The 18,190-nt window shown below is 34.8% G+C and overlaps 1 protein-coding gene across 3 annotated transcripts in view; it reads left to right on the top strand.

The window, feature by feature from the left end:
- The window catches only part of Ica1l (islet cell autoantigen 1 like), a 66,944-nt gene that overhangs the window by 3,716 nt on the left and 45,038 nt on the right, over window positions 1–18,190 (top strand). For 2 of the 3 annotated variants that reach the window (XM_040294728.2, XM_013364587.4), the window contains exon 2: window positions 15,623–15,791. In XM_040294728.2, the coding sequence (XP_040150662.1) occupies window positions 15,630–15,791 (162 nt within the window). In that variant the 5' untranslated portion in view covers window positions 15,623–15,629. Of the gene's footprint in view, window positions 1–13,920; window positions 14,032–15,622; window positions 15,792–18,190 lie in introns of all 3 variants that reach the window. The other variant, XM_021735693.3, reaches the window with a different exon arrangement.

Genomic DNA, 18,190 nt, shown 5'->3' with positions numbered 1-18,190 from the left:
GTTTCTGCTCAGATATTAAGAGCATTCTTTCTTTTCTCTTAAAATTTAGCAACATTCCATAATATATCTCAATCAAGGAAGACTTTTTTTTAACATAATGAGCCCTTCTAATTTTCAACTCTATACCTTTGCATATTTTGCTATTCCAAATATCTGTCTTAATCCAGGAGTATTACTTACATTAGATCTCAGTTTTTTACCTTTCAAATTTGTCATCCTTGTTTTATCTAACCAGCTTGTTCAAATGTAACCCCTTTTGCCTTTAATCTTCACTTTTTAATTATTTCCCCAGACCCATTCTCCATGTTAAATTGGTCTTATGAAATATCTGTTCTGCATGTAGTTGTTTTAAATTCAGTAGTATGTTTTGTCTCTTATCTCTTTTGCTTGTTTCAGTTGTCTTTTATCTATTGTATAGAGTTATATTTTATTTATCTGCATGCAGAACCATTCTTTATCCTTCTATTTCATGGAACAATTTTCATGAGTATGTATTTTCTCTTTTTCATGTTATGGTAGGACCTCCTTTTTCTTACATTGCTACTTTTTCATGGTGTTTCTTGTTGAATGGACCAATTCTATTCTGGCCTGCCTTTCCCCCCAAGAATGGTATAAGTAGTTATCTTAAACCCCTCCTTGCTTACCTGGTAATTTCAATAACTGCCTTGGAGTCTGAGGTAGGAGACTGGATACTTATTTCCATTCAGTAATTGGCTGCTTGGTGCCAAGGTCCTCACATGCTGTCTCTGGGCTCTTTTGCACAGCATGGGTTAATCATTGATTACACAGTCAGGTAAGGCAGGTAGATCTGTGATTAGCTTACTTTAGTCTGCTGTGCAAGGTTGACTACCAGCTTTCTGTTTTCCTCTTAGTCCTCCATTGTCTCCAGATAGGAAAAACAAAAATTATCCTGGCCACTGGGAGTTTTAGGGAGTCCAAAACACAATACAACTTGTCCAGCCCCATCCTGAGAACCAAAGGAGTTAGGCAGATAGAGATTAAAATATTAGCTTTAGTATTACGAGATCTGTTGGAGGACATTTATGATGTTAGAGGTTAGATGTGGAATGTTTCCCAAGGTCTCATATATTCAGAGATAGGAGTTTCATGAAATAATTGGATGGTGAAGGTCCTGACTTCAGTGAATTAAATCCATTGATGACTGAATGGGCTACTGGAAAGTGGGACACAGTTGGATGAAGTAGGTCACTGGAGATGTGTCCTGGAAGGGTTTATCTTTCCCCAGCACCCAGGGCTCCTGCCCCACCCCCACAACGCTGCTCAGCCTTAGCTTTGTAGCTTCCATGAGCTGAGCAGCTTCCCTCTGACATGCCCTTCTACTAGGATGCTTTGCCTCACCTCAGACCTAGAGCAATGGAGAGACTAACTATGGACTGAAACCTCTGAAAATATGAGCCAAAATAAACTTTTCCTCCTTCAGGTTGTTTATGTGAGCTATTATGGTTACAGAGATGCAAAACTAACACAGATGGCATCAGTGGGTTTATAATCCTTCTGTCCCCCAGTTCGGAGTTTGAAATACCATCTGAAATGAAAATTTAAATCTTTAGAAGAAATACTCTGAGACTTTTGCCTTTTGTAGGTTACAAGTGATGAGTGACAGGTTTAAAAATGGGACTATATTTTCCAATTTTAAGACTTTTGATAATCTAGCTCTGACCAGTCAAAAAATATAGAAGTTCTACCCTGCTGTGGTATGTAGACCAGTGGTAAACTCATCAGTCAGGTTTCTCACAGTGGGAGAAGGGGCAAGAGGCATGGAAAGACCTTCCTCATGGAAACCAGAAGAGTTGAAAAGACGTATTCCCCATGTTAAACATCAGGATCCCTTTTTAAGTAGTCTTTTTGCTATCGGGTGATAGGGAGATAGGCACCCAGTAGAATGTTTCTGTTTTCTCTAATTCTGGCTGTTGCACCTTCAAGGACTTGTCTTTTCAAGTTACTGAGAACTTATTGGTGTGGTTCTTCATTACTTTCTCAAGTTGCCCAACTGAATCTACCTGAAATTAAAGGAGCTCTGTGTCAGATTTGGATGTTCTCTTTAAATTTGATGTGAATTTCATTGTGTCTGACATTTATTTATTAACATTTAATTTTGGGAAAATTTATTTATTTGTATTTAATTAAGGGAAAAGAGGTGAATATACATTTATTCTGTCATCTTTCCCAGAAGCTCTTAAACTTTTTAATTATTGCTTATCTGACAGACTTTTATTCTTTCATTTATACTTCTTTAGTTATAAAAGGGATTAAGTAACATTTTTGTATATTCATTGAATTTTTGAAGTTCTTTTGTGAATTACCTGTTCTTTTGTCCTTATTTTTCAGTGGTTAATTCTGAGTTATAATACTTATTTAAGAAATACTAACCCTTTCCTCAGTTATGATACCCAGTTACATTGTTTTCAGATTTTACTTATGCATTTTAAATATATAAGTTTAAAACTTCTATGATATCTAAAGTCTTTTTCTACATGATTATCATGTTTGTTATCATGTTGAAAAGACTTCTGATCCCAAATTTAACATTTACCTACACTTTTTCATGGTGTCATTTTATTTTTTTAGCATTTAAATTTAAAAAAAATTAGTTGTAGATGGACACAATACCTTTATTTTGTTTATTTATTTATTTTTAATGTGGTGCTGAGAATCGAACCCAGTGCATCACACTTGCTAGGCAAGCACTCTGGAACTGAGCCACACCTCAGCCCTGCATTTAAATTTTTAATCATTTTTATGGTGTCTTAAGTATTGAAAATTTTTTTCTCAAACAGATAGCAAATTGTTCTAACACCACTCATTGGATAACATATCCCTATTATACAGATTTGAAATGCCATTTTGACTGCAGTGGACTGAATGGTGACCCCCAAAGATAATAAATCTAATCCCTGGAATATGAGAATATTAGCTCACAAGGTCAAGGGTTTTTTTAATATTTATTTTTTAGTTGCAGTTGGACATGATAGCTTTATTTTATTTATTTATGTGTGGTACTGTGGGTTGAACCCAGGACCTCGCACATGCTAGGGGAACGCTGTACCGCTGAGCCACAACCCCAGCCCCAACAAGGTCAAGTTTTTGCAGATAAGATTTAATTTAGGATGTTGAAATGAGGTTATCCTTAATTATCTGGGAAGGTCCTAAACACTATCACATGGGGATGTAGCTCAGTGGGTACAATGCTTGCCTTGCATGCATAAGGCCCTGGGTTCAATCCCCAGCACCACCAAAAAAAAAAAAAAAAAAAGATTCCTCTAATCACTATCACAAAGACAGAGGAAGATTAAAAACACACAGAGAAGGCAATATGAAGCCAGAGGCAGAGATGTTGTCAAAAGCTAAGGAGTACCAGCTGCCACAAGAAGCTGGAAGAAGCAAGGAGTATCTTCCAGTAGAACCTCTAAGGCAGCACAGCTTAAGAGTAGTTTGGTTTCAGGCTTCTGGTCTTCAGAATTGGGAGGGAATACAGTTGTGCTGTTTTAAGTCATGAACTGTATGATAATTTGATACAGCGCCATAAAAAATTAATACGTTAATCATATGATAAATTCTTTTGTGTTTTTTGGTCTCTTTGTGGATATTTTTTTCATTTGTTCTACTGAGCTGTCTGTTCTGGTACCAGTACCAACCATTCTGTTTTAATTACTAAAGATAACACTCGGGTTTTTTTTTTCCCCCCAAATAATTTGTCATTTAAGTTGTACATGTGACTGTTAAAAGTCAAATAAGATTAAAGGATTTTAGTGTTGGGAAGCAGTCCTCCCACTTCTGCCTATTTCTAATCTCCAGTGGCACCTTCAGCCCTCTGTTTCCTCTGATTATTTCCCACCATACTTCTAAATCATATGTTTATATATTGGGTTTTTGGTGGTGGTTTTTTGTTTTTTTGTTTTGTACTGGGGATTGACTCAGGGGCACTAACCACTTACCCACAACCCCAGCCCTTCTTTGTGTTATTAGAGACAGGGTCTCCCTGAGTTGCTTAGGGTCTCCCTGAGTTGCTGAGGCTGGCTTTGAACTCTCAATCCTCGTGCTTTAGCCTCCCAAGCTGCTGGGATTACAGGTGTGTGCCACTGCACCCAGGTATATGTTACCTTTCGATATATTAATTTTAGGCATATCTACCTACTTTTCTTTTGGTAGGTGAGGATTTAGCTGTCCTTCACCAACATTCTTCCTCATTTTCCTCCCCTAAATTATAGTTTTTATCAAGTTAAGTGTTTTCATTAATATGGACTTTCAATTCCTGAGACAACTCAAAAGGCCCATGTACCCACACCTCCTCTCTAACATTCTTTCCTTTCATTTTTGTTGGTGTAATAGCTTTGTCTTTTATTACCTAATTTTGGAATATATACTATTGATTTTTCCCCCAATTACTCTAACAAGTCTGCTGTGTGAGTTTGAGTATGTGAAACTCAGTTGTGCTTTTCTTCTGGAGATTTCCTTTCCAGAGTCATTCATCTTCCTTCTGGATTATGAACTGCTTGCTCTGTCTGGCTGTAATCTTGAGCTTCCCTTTAGTGCTCTTCCAGTTTGGATTTTGGTCTTACACTTTGTTTTGCTACTTTTGAGACATCTACCCTTATACTTAGTCCCAGTATTTTGTTTGCAAACTGATTTTTCTTTCTTAAAACTTTGGGATCTGGCCATTTCCATATCCAGAAAATGAGCTCTTCAGTGCCTGATTGATTGACTTCACTGCAGAATAAAGGAGAGCTTGCTGAAAACAAACAAACAACAACAACAAAAAAAAACCTTTAGGATCTTACCTGGGCATGGTGGCACATGTCTGTAATCCCAGCTACTTATATAAAATGAGTATTTGCATATAACCTGTTCACATCCTCCTTTACACTCTAAACCAACTCTAGATTACTTACAATACCTAATACAATACAATGCTGTGAAAGTATAACTTTATTGTTTAGGGACTGATGATAAAGAAAAAAGTATGTTCATATTCAGTATGGATATAATTTTTTCCCCAAATACTTTCCACCTGTGAGTGATTGAATCTGCAGAAGTGCAACTGGCAGATATGGAGGTCTAACTGTTTTGTGTTCAACTTTGTTTTCCAAAGCAATTTTGCATGTTAGCTCATTTGAGCCTTATAACATGCAAGGCTGTGCACCTGAGGACACTGGCCATAGAGGGTTGGGAGAAGTACTGGCCTTAAATTTGCAATTAAGCTAAAGTTTCATATAGGATTAGCTTTAGTATTATTTTTAAATTTTTTTTTAGTTTTGTAGTTGGACACAATACCTTTATTTATTTTTATATGGTGCTGAGGATCAAACCCAGTGCCTCACACATGTTAGGCAAGTGCTCTGTGGATGAGCCACAACCCCAGCCCCTAGCTTTAGTATTATTTTAAGATAAAGACTTAGTGTTGAATCAAGAACATTTGAAGTGCAACTTCAGTCATTCCTTCAAAGAGATAAAATAATATTTTCTTCCCTTGTTTATTTCCTCTTCTTTCCTAATATATTGTTTATATTTTGAATGGTCTCATTGATTTCATTAACATTTTTCAAATCTTATTTTCTAATAATCTATTTTAAAAGCTGCTCATAGGCTATTTTTTCTTTCTGAAATTTGACTGAAGTATATAAATAAATTGATTATAGCTTTGTCAGACAGTAGCACATGGCCTGTAATCTCAGCTACCTGAGAAGCTAAAGCAGGAAAATCATAAATTAGAGGCCAGTTTTAGCAACATTAACAAAACCTGCCTGAAAATAAAGAACAGATGGGCTGGGGTTGTGGCTTAGTGATAGAGTGCTTGCCTAGCAAGCATGAGGCACCGGGTTTGATCCCCAGCACCACATAAAAATAAAGATATTGTGTCCACTGAAAACTAAAAAATATTGAAAAAAAAAACAGAACTGGGGATATAGCTCAGAGGTAAAGCTCTCCTGGTTCAATCCCCAGTACTACACACACATACAAAATTTAAGTATTTCTTTATAGTAATTGCTCAATCTGTCAAAGTCTAAAAAGTAAATAACAATCTGCTTCATATCATTTTTGGAAAAAATAATATCTAATTTGTCTTTTTTATATAGCCTCTTCCTTAAAGACTAAAATTGTGTTGACTACTAAAATTACAGACTACTTCTATAAAAACTTTATTGTAACCAGAAATTCAGCTAAGGGTTTTTATCTCCAGCACTGGATTTTGTTAATGACTTGTTTATATTTTTTACACCACTCTATACAAATGTAGCAAATTAGTTCTTGGAAACCTATAGATTTTTGGAAGTAGATTACCGGAAAATTTGGAAACTTGTACAGGATATTGTAGTTAACTAAAAGATAGGAGAAAATTTTAATCACATGTTTGCTACCTTCAAAATAGAAAAGAACACTACTTTGTGTATGTGGAGAGGGTCAAATGACTTGGATGTATGCAAAATATCAAGAAGTTCTTTATCTATAACCTTGAGAAAGTTCCCTTGTTTCATAAGCCTTGTCTTCTACAAGAACTGGAGTAAGCAAGGCACAGTGACACAGGCCTGTAATCCAGTAGCTTGGGAGACTGAGGAGGAGGATCATGAGTTCAAAACCAGCGGCAGCAAAAGTGAAGGATTAAGCAACTCAGTGATATTCTGTCTCTAAATAAAATACAAAATAGGCCTGGGGATGTGGCTCAGTGGTTGAGTGCTCCTGAGTTCAATCCCCTGTACCAAAAACAAAACAAACAAACAAAACCCACAAAACTAGAATAATAAAATTTGCCATTTCTTGTTCTCAGAGGCTATTTATAAGGATTAAAGGAAATAAAGTATGTGAAAATGTTCTAAAAACTGAGGGCTGGGGTTGTAGCTTAGGGGTAGAGTACTTGCCTAGCACATGTGAAGCACCAGGTTTGATCCTCAGCACCACATTAAATAAATAACTAAATAAAAATAAAGGGATTGAGCTGGGGCTGTGGCTCAATGGTAGAGTACTTGCCTAGCATGTGTGAGGTCCCGGGTTCAATTCTCAACACCACATATAAATAAATAAAGGTATTGTGTCCTTCTCCGACTAAAAAAAATTTTTAAAAAATAAATAAAGGAATTGTATCCATCTACAACTAAAAATCTTAAAAAAAAAAACCCAAAACTAAGGGTTTTGATCTCCAGCACTGAAAAAAATAAATAAAAAAAATCATGAGTTCTACAAGTATAATGATTATTCTTTTGGTAACTAGTAGTCCTAAAATAATCCAGAACTTTTAAATATCTTAAGCCCCCTCTAGAAAAAGTATCTTTTATATAATTTTGAATTCTTAATGAAAAATTATTAAGCTTTAGTCTTTTTATAAGAATACTCAGGATGACAACTTCTTTGTGGACAATTTTTCTGCTTAGTATGGGATTTTGGGAACTGTAATTCAATAGTGATAAGTAATTGCCATATTCTACTTTTGATAAATGTAGGTCTTCATTTAATTGGATTTTTCCCATATCAGTATCTTATTGGTGTTTATTACTACAGTGCCAAGTAAAACCTAGAGCAAAGCTGGTATTTAACTGGGACTATACTGGAAATTTCAGCCACTTTAGTTCTTCACCAATTCTGGTGTCTCCATGTATTTGTAAATTTTAACTAGTCTGTAATCATTCTGATATCTCAGTAATGACACCAAATTTGGATAAAGAATAATCAAAGTCACCTAACTTAACAGACTCACGATTATAACTTTAGATGCAAGTCTAATGTATTAGTAAAGCTGGTAGTTTATAACATCCATTCTTTTAAAAAAATTTTTTTTCAGACATTGATGGACCTTTATTTTGTTCACTTATTTATATGCGGTACTGAGAATTGAATCCAGTGCCTCACACATGCTAGGCAAGAGCTCTACCACTGAGCCACAATCCCAGTTCCTAACATCCATTCTTAAGGGCAGTTAGAAGGACAGATTCTCAGTCTGTGACTTGATAGTTTTTTTATCAGTTGTCCCTAATATGGTAATTTCAGTAGGCTTTATTTTATCTCCATCTGTGAAAACTCCGCAATATATTATAGACAAAAACAGTCTATAATCTATGCATTGATTTTTCAGAGTCAAAATCAATCCTGAATTAATGGACAGTTGATGAAAGATTAGTCAGGTGATTAAAATTTGATGTATATAATATGTATTTGTGTATGTGAACAAAAAAATAGACATTTTCCTCAATATAAATAGTACAGGTTAAAGAGACATATTGACTCTTTAGATTATGCTTGAGAACTGTGGCCTGGATTAGGTGTCTGAAAACTACTTCTACAAAAGACCAGATAGGAAATAATTTTGGCTTTGTGAGCCATGAGATATGCTGGATCTGTTCACCTCTGCCTTTGTAGCAAGAAAGTAGCTAAAGACAAATAATAAAGTATACATTAAACATTAAATGATTGCCTCAGAAATGGGAATGAGGAAGGGATTAAAATGGAATAGAGATTCAGGGCTAGGGCTGTGGTAGAGCACTAGCCTACTATGTGGGAGACGCTGGGTTCATTCTTCAGCACCACATAAAAATAAATAAAGGTACATCTCTCTATATCTATATCTATTATAGATATAGATATATATGAATAGATGTACAAATGAATGAATAAACCAACAATGAGTCTTTCATAGAATACTAAATACATTTAAAAAGGAAAATTGTTGCCAACCTAGAATTTTATATACCATTAACCTATTATGAATTTGAAGGCAAAATGAAGAGAATTTCATACATACCAATACTAAGAGAACTTACTACCCACAGGATTCACTAAAAGAACTAATTTAAAAAAATAGGCCTTTGCTAAAACAAAGAAGGAAAATATAGGATATAAGAAATAAGGTGAGCTAAAAATTGGTGTGTTGATTATAAAAAATATATATACAACAAAATCAGGTTGAGATGATATTGGGTTGTTACTGGGTAGTGATAATGTTAGTTTTTGTCAGGATATCTAATAAAGTATATATGGCAAAAAAAGTGAAAAAAGCAAAGAAAAACAATAACAAAAATAAAATCAGATGATAAAATAAGCTTAATTCTAGTCATATTAAATGTAAATTGATTCATTTTATCTAAGAAAACAGATACATAAATGAGAGGTGAATGGCTACTAATCAGTTCCTAGAAGAAATGCACCTAAAATGCACCTAAAATAAAACCATAGTACAAAAGTTGAAAATGAAGGCATGGGAAAATAGATACACTATCTTTCCTTTGAATACATTTAAAGGATATCAATAAGAGAAAAAATAGAAAATAAGATTAAATAGTAATAAAGAGGGATACTCATGATAGAGGAAAAATTTATTAAAAAGATAACTCTGAGGGGCTGGGGTTGTGACTCAGTGGTAGAGTGCTCACCTAGCACACGTGAAGCACTGGGTTCAAAACTTAGCACCACAAAAAAAATGAAATAAAGATATTGTGTCTACTTACAACTAAAAAAAAAAATTAAGAAAAGATAACCATGAACATCTATGCCCAGAATATAACCTTAAATATATTATGTATATAAGTGTTCATGCACATGCACACACACACATACAGATACATACATACAAATGTATTGTATGAAAAAAATAGAAAACTCCACAATATATTAAGCTTTAAACATTTCTTCTAGGAACTGATTAGTAGCCATTCACCTCTCATTTCTTCTTTTCTAGCAGAGGCAGCCTCCCAGGATGAATAATCTTATCTAATAGGATATGGGCAGATGATCCAATTACAAACAGACTTCTAGGAAAGGTTCTTCTCTATAATGAGAAGAGATAGGGAGGAAATCTCCCTATTATTTGGGTGACATAATGTGATATCTGGGTACCTGGAATAGTAGCAACCATGTTCTAACCTCAAGGAAAACCATTGGTTTTAACTTCCTTAATGACATTTTTCCATAACTTCATAATTCTTTGATCGATTTAGGTTATTAAAACATCTCAGTCCAGTATTTATGATTTATTCCTGTTCATTCAAAATCAAATGAATTTACCCAGCCTCCCAGTATAATCTAGCCCTGCCTGGAGTTGTTCTATTGTCTTTTTTTTAAAATATTTTTTTAGTTGTCAATGGACCTTTATTTTTTTTATTTATATGTAGTGCTGAGAATCAAACCCAGGGCCTCACACATGCTAGGCAAGTACTCTACCACTGACTCACAACCCCAGCCTGTCTGTTCTTTACACAGGTCCTTTTTCATCTTTCCTTGTTTTCCCCAGTGTTGGAGTAAAGAGGAAGATTGTGTGTAGCCAACCTCCATGATATCACTACACCTTCCCCTCTGGACTTAGTGACTCACTCCTAATAAATAAAATGGAAGTGATAGGTCAGAGATTGGTCTTAGTAACATTCTATTTAAGATTATTCATTTTAGGGAAATTTAGGTGTCATGCTGTGAGTAGCACTATGGACAGATTGTGTGACCAGGAACTAAAGGCTTAACCTAACCAATGAGTGCAAAGAGACAAGGCTTAGAGGACATATCAAGGAGGTCTAATACATGTATGACATTAATTCCAGGAGAGAGGGTAACCAATTATCAAAGACATAAATAACAGAGCCTTCTGTTTTTAAAAATGGCAGAATGAACACATTTATCCCCTTTCTCAATGAAATGGTACTGTCTACCACGCGGCCTGCGCAGTGGTTTCATTAATGAGGTTCTAGGCATAAAGTTAGTTAGAAGAGATCAAAATAAAACACAAGACTCAGTTACCTTATTTCTATTGTTAGGTCCGAGACGGTTCCTCTCTCTGGTTCGCTCCTCTAAACTGCCCAGCAGGGCAGCAGGGATTACTTAGAGCTAGCAGGAGAGAGAGAGAGAGAGAGAGAGAGAGAGAGAGAGAGAGAGAGAGAGAGAGAGAGAGAACGCTGGGGACCAGCCTTTTATTGGGGAACAAGAGATTCAGGGGAGAATTCCATTCAATGAAGGTTGAGGGGGGGCTGCACTCCAAGGTCAGGGTCAGTGATTGGGTCCCCGGGGTCAGTGGTCAGGCACACCCCCACACGGATGGGCTCTCTCATCAGGAAAGGGTCGGGGAAAACTTCCGACTTTGCCAAAGTGCCTCAGGCCCTTAACGGGAGTCGCCCTATCACGTGTTAGAATGGCTTCCCACAATACTGAAGCAGGCAGATAAAACAAAAACATATCAATTTAGTTGAACAAAATGCAGAAGGAACTTTTAGCACATAAGATTTCAGCATTTCTGGAATACAGAAAGCAACTATAAGAGTTCTGACTGAAAAAGCAGAAAAGAGAAAGAGCAAAATACACATAAAGTGAACTGCTATAGATCAGGCAGCTAGTATCCCTGGCAGATCTACCAGATGCCAATAGGAGAGCTAATTAAATATTCAATCAATTTTCTCACATACCCCTAATACCAAGTGAAAAGAATATAGCAGATGTTTTCCCCTTAAGCAAAAGGAGGAATAGGTTGTTGTATTAAAAAAAAAAGAGTCATCTGAAGAGAAATGGACCACCATCTTTCAAAGCTCCTCCCAGGATGATCTCTTAGAACAGACTGTCATGCTATAAAAATCCCATGCCATACACAAAGTTCCACTTGTCACTCACTGGTAGGCTCAGTCTGGAATCATCTCAGTTTAGAGACCAAAAGATATGAATGAAACCTCTAAGTGACTGCAGTAGTCCCCTGATAATCAGTTGTTTAACTTTATCTGTTTAGCATGTTCCACTACCTGTGGCCCAGACAATCCATCATCATAATAAAATGTTTTTATTTTATGCCATAAATTTGAAGTGATTTGCTTCAGAGAAAATCTAAATAAATCATTATGAAATTTCAAACCTCTGAGGATAAAAAGTAGATACTGAAAAAATTCTAGAGAAATAATACAGATCACTATCAAAGAAACAATAATCAGACTAGCATGAAAATTTCCATCATGAAACCAATGTTAAAAACACAAAGGAAAAAGACCTTTCTCCAGTTCTAAAATAGAAGAGAAGAAAAAAGCCATTTTCAGGCATACAAGGACTTATGCATTTTTTCTTCCAGCTACCTTTCCTGAGGAATTTACTTGAGTCTGTCCTTTTGCTAAATAAGGGTGAAAATTAATAGAGAGTAGTAGCCAGAATAATGGTCCTCCAAAGATGTTCCTGTCCTAGTTTTATTTCCTTGAATGTTTTCCTGCCCCATTCCATCTTTCTCCTTCTGCCTCACCATCTCTCTCTTCTTCAACTTCACTCCTTCTGCTATCTTCCGGTTGTTCCTAAGCCTATCCATTCAATTATTAATTATAGTTATTAAACTTTTAACTGGAGACCATCACTTTCTTTTAATATTTTGTTTTTTTGTGTACACATCCTATCTTAAGTCCTTGCATATATTATAATATCTGCTTTTAAATGTTTGGTAATTGCAATATCAGGGAAGTCTTTGGGGCTTGGGAGTCTGTTTTTTTTCCCCCTTTTTTTTTTAGTTGTAGGTGGACACAACATATTTATTTATTTATTTTATGTGGTGCTGAGGATTGAACCCAGTGCCTCACAAATGTAAGCACTGTACCACTAAGCAACAGCTCTAGCCCTGCGGTCTGTTTTTATTGACTGCTGTTTTTCCCCTGGCCATGGGATCACATTTTTGAGAGGGAGGCAGGGCACTAGGGATTGAACCCAGGGTGCTTAACCACTGAGCACATCGCCAGCCATTTTTAATATTTATTTAGATACAGGGTCTGACTGAGTTACTAAATGCCTCACTAATCTGCTCAGACTGGCTTTGAACTTTTGATCCTCCTGCCTCAGCTTCCCAAATTGCTAGGATTACAGGCGTACCATACCCAGATCACATTTTTCATACTAAGTGTGTCCAGTGGTTTTTTATTGGCTCCTTAGCATTTTGAATGATGTGTTTGGCAGAGATTTTGTTTCTCTGAAAAAAAGTTTTTTTTTAGAAGGAACTTAAATTGGCTGAACTCAAGCTCTCAAACTCTGTCTCCTCTGTAGTTAGAGCAGCTAAAATTGCCACTTAACTATTTCATCTTTCAGCTGCTGGCTTTTTGTCAGGACTCCTGGTATCTCTCCCACCACTTACTGATTTAGTGATCAGCAAAAATCTAGGAAGACTTTGTATACAGATTTTTGGGGATCACTTCCTCATTGTCTTTCTCTTCTCCAGGATAAAACGCTTAAACTTAGGTAGTTCTGCCAGCCTTAAATTCTATTATCTGATATCTTAACTCAGTAGGACTTTGATTTCTGCCTAACCCACCCCTAGTGGCAAGCAGATTTAACAGTGGTCTTAGTTAAAAAACCACAAATATACAATTATCAGCTTCTGCAGATTTACCCTCCCAGCCACTCTCCTGTCCTTGCCAGGAATTGCGTACCCTTAGGAAGTACCATAGCTTTCAGATAAAAAAGGAGGAGTAAAGTTTATTACTCTCAAACTTCCAATCAGACAAAGTACTTACTTGTTCTCACTCAAAAAGGAGATGAGAGAATGGAGAGGACAGGAATATATTGTTTAAACTACATCAACATGGATTAAAAAAAATTTTTTTTTTTTAGTTGTTGATGGACCTTTGTTTATTTATATGTGGTACTAAGAAACGAAATCAGTGCCTCACGCATGCTAGGCAAGCACTCCACCACTGAGCCACAACTCCAGCCCACTCCCTAGCATTTTACCTTCCTAACTGATTGGGCTTAAGCCTACAGTCAGCTTAGTAGAAGAGATCAGCAGTTTGTCATACAATTGGGCTGATCCTCATGCCAATAATTTATAAAATCTGGAGAGGAAACTGAAAGCAGAAAGAAACTGGATGAGAGAGGAAAAAATGCAAGTTTCCCTCAAGATGCTATATCAGAACAGTATAATACTTATATCAACCCCAAGCCTCCTATGTACCCAAGATTGAATTCTTTCTCTTTTCTCAGATTATGTCCAGCCAAGTTATCTAGGATAACATATAAGGATCAGCAATTAAACGGTTACCAATCTATACTGCCCAGGAACCTAGCAGGACAGCCAAAGGAGAATACCTGGAGGTGTGTGGGAAAGCTGCCACCTGTGGACTTACAGATCATTTTTGTGCTGTTTTATGCGTTTAACTTAAATCTAGTTTGTCTGATATTAATATGGCTAGTTTAATTTTCTTTGTATTTATTTGGTATATCTTAATCTACATCTATTTTTATTCCTTCTCTATCATTTAATTTTAGGTGGATCTCAAATAGCATATGATAGGATTTTTTAAAAATTTTAGACTACGTATTTAATGGGAAATTTGCAGTCATCATTTTAAATAATATTATTTGTATTTCTAGCCCCCTGATTTATACTGTTTATTATGTTTCCTTAGTCCAGTTTTTTCTACTTTGGTTTTTGCTTTTTGCTGAAATTTTTTGCTCTTTTGTTTTGCTCTCTAGTAATTTAAAAATTAGACATCCTATTTTTATTTAAGTATTAAGTACTTCAAAATAAAAAAGAAAATTAAACGCTACTTCTTTACCCACACACGGAATACAATAGATCTGTTGATACTCCTGGAAGTGATGAATGAGTCACAAATCTCCCTTTTGTTTCTATTCCCACAGTTTATTAGAATAAATAGGCTTTAGAGTCAAACTGTTATTAGTCCTTTTTTACATTTTCTTAAGAAAATTTTTCACAATTGCATTTCCTTATATGTATAATCATGCTATGTTAAGAATAACTACTTAGGCATCTGATTTTTATGTTGATGATATGTGATATCCATTTCTGTTTCTTTTATAACATACCACCTCTCTATATCTAAGGCTTTTATTTTTGTTGGCTTACAGGACATTAGAGTATTTCTTGGAGTGATCATTCAGGCAGGGCATATCTGAGAATATGTATTAAACTGTAGTTATAACATAGTAGTTAAAACTACAGAAAGTTTCACTGAGGAAATAACAGTAATAAATAAAGGCATGTGCACAAGTTTCTTCATTTTGCAGTATTATTAGAAAAGCAAAATTTAGATGCTAATAAGTTTCTATTAATAAAGATTAGTGAAATGAATATAATTATTTCTAGAATTATTATAAAATCATAAGTTTTATCCCTTTGTTTCCCAACCAAAATTAATGTGTCACTAATCTTTTTGCCTGTTCTTTTTTCAAGCTGTAATTATAACCAATTGAAACCATAAAAAGAAAGTATTACCATATTTGTGAGCATTATATTCTATTTAATAATCTTTTTCAGTTTGTCAATTAGATTAAATTGACTAAATAGTTTATTCAGAAGTTTTTTAAAAAAAATTTGGTTTTGTTGGGTGCAGTGGTGTATGCCTGTAATCTGAGCGGCTCAGGAGGCTGAGGCAGGAGGATCAAGTTTGAGCAGTTTAGCAAGAGCTTGTCTCTAAATAAAAAATAAAAAGGTCTGGGGATATGGCTCAGTGTTAAGTGCCTCTAAATTCAATCCCCAGTACCAAACAAACAAACAAAATTTGGAATGAAGTTATAGCTCAGTTGGTAGAACGCTCACCTAGCATGTGTGAGGTACTGAGTTAGATCCTTAGCACTACATAAACATAATAAAAAGGTGTTGTGTCCATCCACTATAAAAATATTTTTTAAAAACCCACTAATTTTAGTCTATTTATTTTAGTTACTCCATGGATTCTTTTGGACAACCCAGATCAGAAGATACCCAGTCGGTAGTCAGCAGAATGCAAAAAAAATACTGGAAAACCAAACAGGTCTTCATTAAAGCAACAGGAAAAAAGGAAGATGAGCATGTGGTGGCATCTGATGCTGAACTGGATGCTAAACTTGAGGTAAATTTAACTGGTTATTTTTTGGGACTAGAAGGAGGTCTGTGACAAACTTTTATACCAAAGAGCTTAAGAGGATAAAGGCAAATTTTGTCATAGAGCATTTATTTGTAGTCAACTGTCAATCAGAGCTTCTGAATAAGAGGTCACAATCCTCACAATTGAAGAATTTTTGTAGAACCGATAAATTAGATAAATCATGAATTAGGTGGGGCTGGGGTTGTGACTCAGTGGTAGAGCATTCATCTAGCACATGCAAGGCCCTGGGTTTGATCCACAGCATCACGTATAAATAAATTAAATAAAGGTAATGTGTCCAACTACAACTAAAAAATAAAATATTTTAAAAAATCATGAATTAGGTAATTTCTCTGAAACCCATATTATAGTTTTTAAGCCAAATATTAATGAATTAAATTCCCAACTGGTAATTATGTATATATAATATATAACATATTTTATATACTATAGTAATATTTTGTAGTACTTTGATGTGAAGTCTATACCTCACTGAAATAAATAAATTAAAATCAAATAGTAAATTAAGATAAAGAGTTTTTCTATTAAGAAATAAAGTTATTGAAGTAGTTCATAATAGTTTTTTTAGCTTAGTTTTTCATTTAAAATAAAAGGAATAATTGCACTAAAACAACTTTAAACCTGTGAATATTTTATACTTTTAAATAATTAAGCTAGGGGCTAGGGATGTGGCTCAAGCAGTAGCGCGCTCTCCTGGCATGCGTGTGGCCCGGGTTCAATCCTCAGCACCACATACAAACAAAGATGTTGTGTCCGCCGAAAACTAATAAATAAATAAATAAATGTTTTTTTAAAAAAAATTAAGCTATAAAAGAGCCTCAAGTAAATTAACAAATAATTCTGGATTTGTAAGTTTAGATTTACTAATTTCATGTGCATATACTAATTTAAGATAACTCTTAAAAATATTTCCAAGCAGGTGTTGTTATGAATCTAACCATTATGTTGGGATCCTTAAAAATATAGGTATAATTAAATAGACCTTGTTCTACTAAGTATTTTAATTCTGCAAATAAATAAAGAATTGCCATAACAAATATGGAAAGAGATGATGAACAAGCTGTTACTATTTGTGTTAAAAAGTATTCCTCTTACTATTCAGTAATAAATGTGGAAAAATGAAGGGATTTTTATTATACTGTAGTATACAGTAGTGTATGTTTTAACACTAAGGGAAATCGTCACTTTTTCCACATAGTACTCCCACAGGAGTAGATATTTTTTTGTTGTTTTACATTCCTAGGAAATCTGTGGATGACATATAATTATTGAAAATTTATCCATTAGACAGATATTTGGACTCAATCAAGAACTTTCTGCCACATTTACACTATCTTTTAAAGAACAAGAAATATTTTCATTGTAAAAATAAAAAGCAATAGTACATAAAACTTGTAAAGAACTCTGTGGGAAAAACTAACCCAAATCACTTCATTCTAGGAGAACTATCTTTTTGGTATTCTTTTCTAATCTTTTTCCATACGCATTTAAAACATCTTTAAATTGCCAAGACCTGCTACAAAATTCAATTCACACATATCTGAACTTACATGAAAAATTGATGATATTTTCCATGCAAGATTTTCATGCTTATTATTAATATTCCCTGGGTTTGATCAGGTATCTAAATTATGGCTAAATTGGGGCAGAGATAGGATATGCAGGCCATTTAATGATATTGGGAGCTTATGTGGTAATCAAAAGATTAGGGCTTGATATTACAACACAGAGCCAAGGTCTTTTGAATAAACTATCATAATAAACAAAAAATTCTTCACTGTAAGAAGATTTTGTGAGGAGGAGACTGTACTCTGAAATCCATGTTGGCTTATTTACCTGGGAAACCTAAATTTATAAAGATATGTGAATAGTTACATCATGTGTATAATGTATTTTCAGCTCAAATTTTCACGATTAACTTTTTTAAAAATATTTTTTTACTTGTTGATAGATCTTTTTTTATTTATATGCAGTGCTGAGAGTCGAACATAGTGCCTCACACATGCCAGGCAAGTGTACTACCACTGAGCCACAGCCCCAGCCCATCACATGATTAACTTTCAAATGAAAGTCTACTAGATATTTTATTTCTTTTTGTTAGCAGTTAGCGACAGTGGTAATGAAAGAATTTATAATATATATATTTTTAAGTATTTATTTTTTAGTCGTAGTTGTACACAATATCTTTATTTTATTTATTTTTATGTGGTGCTAAGGATGGAACCCAGGGCCTCCCACAAGCTAGGCGAGTGCTCTACTGCTGAGCCACAGCCCCAGCCCGAAAGAATTAATATCCACAGAAAATTTCAAACAAAAATAATCCAAAATCAATTTATATTTGATGTTGTAAAATATTATTTTAA

This window comes from Ictidomys tridecemlineatus, chromosome 7 (genome assembly GCF_052094955.1).
Source record: "Ictidomys tridecemlineatus isolate mIctTri1 chromosome 7, mIctTri1.hap1, whole genome shotgun sequence".
Taxonomy (NCBI): Eukaryota; Metazoa; Chordata; class Mammalia; order Rodentia; family Sciuridae; genus Ictidomys; species Ictidomys tridecemlineatus.
This window is presented reverse-complemented; position numbering and strand designations above follow the sequence as displayed.